The sequence below is a fragment of the Cryptotermes secundus genome, unplaced genomic scaffold (genome assembly GCF_002891405.2).
Source record: "Cryptotermes secundus unplaced genomic scaffold, Csec_1.0 scaffold29, whole genome shotgun sequence".
In the NCBI taxonomy this organism is placed as follows: Eukaryota; Metazoa; Arthropoda; class Insecta; order Blattodea; family Kalotermitidae; genus Cryptotermes; species Cryptotermes secundus.
Window position 1 is genome coordinate 683,180 of NW_019719356.1, and position 7,624 is coordinate 690,803.

A 7,624-nucleotide genomic window follows, 5' to 3' on the forward strand; every position below is an offset into this window, starting at 1 on the left:
GGGCTGGTACAATAGGCCAGAAGTTGCCGCAGTACAAGGGACTTAGTCCCACCCCACTAGCAATAAAAAAATACCATTAGGATGTTCTGTTGTCAGTTGAAGGGAGGGAGTTCAGACGTTCTTCATAAAATCTGTATTGATATCCAGCTTGTGACAAAAATATTTGCTGTAGACAGCATAAACTCTTTGTGTATTATTTTTATTCCATCAAGGTTCCTATTTAGTACTGGGTCTAAATTCAGTTCTTTGAGTAATATTCAAAGTTACTGATGTTTGTTTTAACAATATTCCGTTGATATTTTGATGTGTTTACGTAGTGCCGAAGTCAAGAAATTTGGAACTATAACTCCACTCCCACATAAGTCTCTATGGCATAGTGTTTAACTATTCAAACATGGCGACAATTTTACTTCATATTAGATACATTTAAGCTGGTCAAGACCACGTTCTTAGTTTGTCACAGTTGAGGATTACCGCAACAGTAGTAAATCTGTCTCTTCAGTTAGGGAAAATGTTTTACATAATATTAAAATTAAGGGAAATAACGCAGCGAAGTCCAGTGAAAGTAGAGAGATGTTTCGGAGTAACGTATTGCCTCTCTTCATGCTGGCTTATTACTCGCCTTAATCTTCCCTCCTGAAGGCAGAGGTGCTGGTTGTCTTTTGCAGAACAACTCAGCTGGTCAACTGCTTCGTACAAAATGTTACTTGGTTTACTTTCCATTCCTGAAGATGGAAGTGACCTGTTACTCCTAAACGCAGGTTTCTGTCTACTGCACAACGTTCATGGGGAAGCAGTACAATTACGAGCATTGGCAGACTTCGGTAGTGCCTCCCTGTGTGAACGCTCGCATTTCCGTGTTTCAGGAAACGTGAATGGGGTAAATGTGATAGGGCTGGCACTTCAAGGTCCTTCTGTACCGGGCCTGCAGCTGATACAGGGCGGGACTGGTCGTTCCCCCGCGACGATAGATATGGGGTACACGTACCAGCACCCCCTACAGGCGAGGGGCCCAACGCGTGAGTATGCAACTAACAAAGGTAAATCTAGTTAAATATCACTAAAGAGAAATGTCTGAAAATTATTTTAGTGTGGTTATTATACCATATTGTTTCTTTATTATTTTGTCGTTTTTCAATGTTTTGGTAGCCGCTTTTAAAATTATGCTTGATATGTCTTACTTTATCCATTAGCATTATTTGATGGCAGTTAAAATATATGCACATAGTTTTATGGCTAAGAAACGTGACCGGATGAGAAGCGAAATTATTATTTTATTAGAGTGCTATTGCAATAAAGACAAAATTAACGTATGTAAAATAAAATAATCTACAAACCAGACAGTTATCAACGAAGTAGAAGTTGATAATAACAAGGAAAGTGTTTTTAAATGTTAAATTTTGAGCTGAGTGCAGTGTGACAGCGACGTGAGTGTTATACACCTGATGATGGCCATCTGAGGCCGAAACATGTAGTGTAGGGGAGCAAGATCAAAGACACAAAATATATTGTTTGCACTTGAGACGGAGTTTGTATCATTATATCATTTATCGAAATTATTCAATTACTTGATAACAAATGTAGTTCAGGTACAAGCGCATTTTCGTATATTTCTGAGGCATTTATTTGGATATATTGGAACTTACTTTTTACATGATATTGTGGCTCCACAAAACCAGAAGTATTGTTCTGATACAATTGTATTTAGCGTTTCGGAAAATCATTTAACGAGACAAATTCTCCCATCTCTCGGAAATTAAAGCTAAATATTTTTGGCTTCTCAATATACTAAATTATTCGAAGAGTGTATATCTCTGTACAGTAAAATCGTAATGGTGGCGCAAGAAATTGTGGTAACGCAGTACACCGATAGGAAGCTGTATGCTCTGCTTGAAGTCAGTACAATTTCTATCGACAGGTGGATCTGCCAACAGTAATCTCTCTGTCATGTGTCGCCATTTTCTTGAAAAATATTTAATTAGAAATGCTAGAAAACCCATACCTGTATTTCTTTATTATAGGATGTTATGGCTGAATTGTCTGCAAACTAAAATATTCTTCAATATTAAAACACTAATAGAAATACGTCAAAAGTAACATATTGTTTTTCAGTAGAGTGGTTAAATGTTGAACACGCTGGATTTGAGATCTTCACAGCTGTGGCGTTGTGTGGTGCTGTAAAATTTGTTGACGTTTTGAAGGAATTTGCTGCTTCCATTTCCAACTCACGCCACACTGTCTACAGTCTTTGCTATTCTCCAGTCCAAAATGTACTTCCCAATGATCTCTCATGCCACTTTTGTTCTGCCTCCTCGCGTCTCCAAACTCATCAAACACAGCCCTTTTTAGGGCCAAATTTCTTACTTTTCACCTTGCTTCTACAGGTTATGTCTCGGCTCCAGCTTAGACCTAAATATAACCATGTTTTCTACGTGCTACTCTGACAGTATTTTCAACTTCGAAGATTGATGCAATATATCCCCCGAAACGTAGTCCAACTTGTACCGGACTACACGACATCACACCCCAGAAGATGACACTTTTTATATTGCGCTCGTTCATATACAGATTCAGAAGGGCGAACAGGCGGTTACGTCACGTAGGCAATGGTGTATTGTCCCCTACTGTTGTTCCAGTGCACGATGTTGAGACCAATCTCCCACTTCTGACGGGGGCACGGGCCCTCATGGGTCCCCACGCAGGACCCCATGCTGCGGCGGTAGCAGCAGCAGCGGCAACGGTGACGTCACTGCCACCACTGCAACCCAGGGCAGCCACTACAGGAGGCACGGACGTTCTGTTCCCTTTACAGGTACAGTGTGTTTGTGAATAGAGTTTATTCTTTCATAAAGCTAATTGGAGCTGGTCACGGTAGCTGAGCGGTCTAAGGCATGTACTCTCTTCGCTCGCTTGGGAACCGAGATCGTGGGTTCGAATTCCATTCAGGGCATGGTTGTTTAGTTTGTGCGTGTGCGCTTTTCTGTGTTTGTGTACAGGTAGAGGCCTTGCGACGAGCTGATCACCCGCCCAAGGAGTCCTACCGAATGTGTAAGATCTAGAAAAACCGAAGTGAACGGAGAAGGTCATGGAGGGAGGCCTAGGCCCACTGGGGCTGTAGTGCCAATGAAAAAAAAAAGCTAATTCGAAACATTATTCCGAGAAAGATAAACATATGAACAGAGACAGCCCCCTCGCTTACGAATGGTGTGTGACTGGACAGAGCTCGTAAAGCGAAATTTCGTAATGCAACTGGCGATTTCCTAGAGGAGCAATGTTATACTTAGAACATAGTTCCAAAACAAACAGAAATAATAAAAAACAAACATAAATCTCCAATTTCATTGCCTGAAATGTATTATATTATGATCATGGGAGTCATTATTCTGCTTTTTATGTGGGTAATGCCCACAAGCATACACCATTTGAATCCAATCAACAACTTCAGACTACAGCTGTGACTCAAGGCCTTAAAATCCAATGTATTTGAGATAACATTGGCTTTTCCTTCTGCTTAGAGGAGTGCATTCTTCACCTCGGCATTATGGTGAGATAAGTGACCAAGGCTTTACCGTCTGGGAAGGAGCCAGAAGTGCACATCCCATACGATAGTATGTGGACTGCCAGGAATAAAAATATAGCTAAAAAGTAAAGTAAAGCTATCCCTGTACCAGGCCGTGAAGGCCCATAGGGTTGTGAGACGTTGAGGGTCCCACACTATCTAGACAATCGGCTCAAAGATGGCGGTAAGTTTGTCAGCCTTACGCGCCGGCCGCGCTTTACTCCCCAGGAAAATTGTTTTTAATTAATTCTTGGTACTCATTTCTGTTAGAGGCTGAGTGAACCCCAGGGCCATAGTGCGGCTGGAAGGGTTAGGTCAATTGAAAAAAATCCAATAACCTCATCGGGACTTGAACCCGCGATCTTCCGGCTTGTAGTATAGTGCCTCAACCAACTACGCCACCGCGTGCCGTATACACCTTGATCTTCCAATTAATTTGTTCTTCTGGTTTCTGAATATAATTACGTTATTACAACATTCAGACATGAACATGAATGTAAAAGACATGTTGCTTTGTTCACAGCCGAGACTGTTACCATCACTCCTATCGACAGCTTTTACTGAGCAACAAGAAGTAACTGCAGAGCCATCTAGCGCACAGGAAAGGAAATGTGAAACAAGGGAAGACGTTGCAGCAACAGTTGTAGGCCGGGAGAGGTTCTGAAATTTCAAGAGAGGAGATATTTTGGAAGCATTGCAGATAAATGGCTTTTCCCAGGAAGGTTTCAGGATAACCTTAGACGTTTTTAAAATGTGAATAGAAGCTTAAGACTGGCCTTTGAAGTCATGAGTTGACCAAACAGGATTTGACGTTATCGACACTGGCTGTGAGTTTTGTTACGTCTTTGCAGTTGGCATTATTTGCACTGCATAGCACTATGTTTCATAACTTTCTTACGCCTATGTTTCCCCTATCTGGAATTATGTATTTTCAATGTATTTTTATAGTTCAATTACGTGTCATATCCATGCGACGAAAAGTGTGCAGAAGCAGGGTTCCTGACGGAGACAGGGAAAACATTATGAAGTATTTGGCGACACATCAGCCCCAGAAACAAGTCCTGAGTTGCCCCTCGTTAGGACATAGCCTATGACTAGTGCCACCCACTGGTTTATCCTCTCAGTTATTCAGACTTCAGTAAGAAGCATCCGAACGCTTAAGGAGACAAAGGAATAGAGCGAGGTAGGTCATGCTATATCGAATACAAATTACTTCAGCGAGGCAACCAATGTTACAATATCTCTTTTGGTATTTATTGTTAATTAATTAAAAGTCTAGTAATATTTTGTAATTAATGAGGACATTTAAACTGAGTAAAAAAAAAATGCAACAATAATAAGGGAGGAACACAGTCTGAGGGTGTTTGAGAACAGGGTGTTGAGGAGAATATTTGTACCGAAGAGGGATGAAATGACAGGAGGTTGGAGAAAACTGCACAGTGAGGAGCTTCATAACTTGTACTCTTCTCCAAGTATAATTAGGATGATCAAATCAAGGAGGAGGAGGTGGACAGGTTATGTAGCACGAATTGGGGAGACGAGGAATGCGTATAGGATATTGGTGGGAAAGTCAGAAGGAAAGAAACCACTGGGAAGACCAAGGCGTAGGTAGGTGGACAATATTAGAATGGATCTTAGAGAGATAGGATGGGATGGTATGGATTGGATATATCTGGCTCAGGATAGAGACCAGTGGATGGCTCTTGTGGACACGGTAATGAAACTTCGGGTTCCATAAAATGCTGGGAAATTCTTGGGTAGCTGCAGAATTGGCGGCTCCTCCAGAAGGGCTCAGCTCCATGAGTAAGTAAGTAAGTAAGTAAGTAAGTAAGTAAGTAAGTAAGTATGTATTTACAATTACTATAAAAACAGGCCTTGACCATTTATGATATTTTATTTTGTCATGAAATTATCTCCAGACAATAGAGTATTCTCGCGCGAGATTGGTAGGTTATATGTGGCTAAAATTTGTTGTATTGCAGAATGAATGCACTTCGTTTCGTTAGGCAATTGCGCTATTTAAATGAGTAAACCTTAACAAAGGCAAGTAATTCCAACTGCAAAGAACAATATGAATCAAAGAAGTATGCTTGTTCCCTTTATATCGAGCATAAACTTCCTAAATCTTTTTCTATCGATATATAAACGTGAAATTGCGGTCAATTCAGTAAATATAATTTGAAGTTTTATTGTGATTTAGTGCGTGGCTCAATGGAAAGACCCCCAGATATATCAAGACATGAAAATTCTCTTTTAATTATTAAAACTTTTCATTACCAAAGTGATATTCTGTAGATCCTGTGGTGTGTACCGTCCACAACAAAATGAAATAAAATGAGACTGTTTTCAAATGTAGATTTCAAGTATATTGTGTTTTCTCGTTGAAAAAAGACAGCGAGTAACTACACGTTTGTGCCAAAAACTAATGTTTTTAAGTGCATCTGAAGCCAGCATGACAAAGTCTCAAAGTGACAATCGAGACACATAGAACAAATGCAACATTTCAAAAGGCATCTATATTCACCAGTCTAACTATGGATTATAACTCATTAATTGAGATTAAATTAAGTGCTTAGGTACGATAAGGAACTAGTTTAAGATTATGTACAAAATGTTAAGACAGACATAGCTGTTTGGCTTGGACCACTTTTCACAGTTCAACAAATTTATTTGGTTTTACACCAAATACCTTTAACCTAAGATGTACGAAATGGTTTCAAGTTATTTTCTTCAGAAAACTAAACGCGTGTGTCGTTTGTTTGTGGGTGAATGGTCCGATTGTAGGGAACAATGTTACAATACAGAGAACTGATTGGCCACAATAAACTTATGAGTGTTACAAAGGGGAAATCATTACACATGTTTTTAGAGCCAATATTGGTTAAATTGTATAGGCTGGATGAGAATATGAGAATGTATAAAGGTAAAATTCGGTTGTATGAAAAAGTTAGCTACCAATTAATACAATACCAATGTAATTGGAAAAATAAAAAATTAACAAATTATCAGTAATATGAAGAAAATTTCTCAGAGAATATGCATTTATAGAACAATACGAGTATATAAAGATAAAATGAATCTTAAAAATAAAAAAAAAATGACAAAACTTGTATAACAAAAGTGTCTCTCCAAATATTTACAAATTTAAGTCAAATATTATTAAGTATAAATAAAATTAAGTGCGTTTAATCAAACAAAAGGCACACTTCTCTCAATTATTTTTACATCTACACTGTTTTTATGCACTCAAAATAATTAGATTTTAAATATGACACATACGTAAAAGTCAGACGGTTACAGATTTCTGACTGAAAATTATTTCACACATTTAACATTTATTGATTCACATCCTAAAGTAAAATCTGTAGAGTTATAATAGATTCTTGTATCAAAGACCTCTGAAGCCCTGGCTTCGCAGATATCACGGAATGTGCCTTCTCTAAATGTATAAATATATCTATATAAGGACGCAATGGCTTCTATGGTGTTCAGATTTAAGAATGTTATAAAGTCGTTTAATTGTTGTGAGAAATTGAAGGAGAGGCTTTGCGTTAAACAATATTTTAGCTCGTATTTAAAACTACTCTTTCCATATTTATTAAATTAGTTTCATTTAGGAAACAGCTAGTAATTTTCCCCAATGTTAAAAAAATTATAGTCTCGTGTCTTACGCCCCTTCATGAATCTTCTGTATGACACAAAGCCATATATGTCCCCATAAAATTATCCCCAATAAAGTTTAATGTTCAGTTAAATATCTGTGGGCCGGTATTTAAGTTTAATTATAGCATAATGCATTCTGAAATATTGAAATGTGTATGAAAATTTCTTAACGTTAAAGGTATTAGGTATATATTTAAAATTATCCCAGAACATTCCTATACTATCCCATATTTCCAACATCGTACTCAACTTATACCAGTTCATTTGTCTTCCACACAAAATTAATTAGTGAAACAAGACCTTCATTAAATTTAAAGTACATTTTAAGACAGGTATCAAATATTATATCGCTCTTCTATCGAATTATAAATGATGATAAAGACTTTCTGATCTGATACTGTA

General features: G+C 38.1%; 1 protein-coding gene across 2 annotated transcripts in view; it reads left to right on the forward strand.

The window, feature by feature from the left end:
- The window catches only part of LOC111864314 (potassium voltage-gated channel protein Shaw), a 261,436-nt gene extending 256,559 nt beyond the window's left edge, over nt 1–4,877 (forward strand). For both annotated transcript variants that reach the window (XM_023851473.2, XM_033751436.1), the window contains 3 exons: nt 867–1,040; nt 2,637–2,812; nt 4,083–4,877. In XM_023851473.2, the coding sequence (XP_023707241.1) occupies nt 867–1,040; nt 2,637–2,812; nt 4,083–4,223 (491 nt within the window). In that variant the 3' untranslated portion in view covers nt 4,224–4,877. The remainder of the gene's footprint in view (nt 1–866; nt 1,041–2,636; nt 2,813–4,082) is intronic.
- The last annotated feature ends 2,747 nt before the right edge of the window (nt 4,878–7,624 follow it).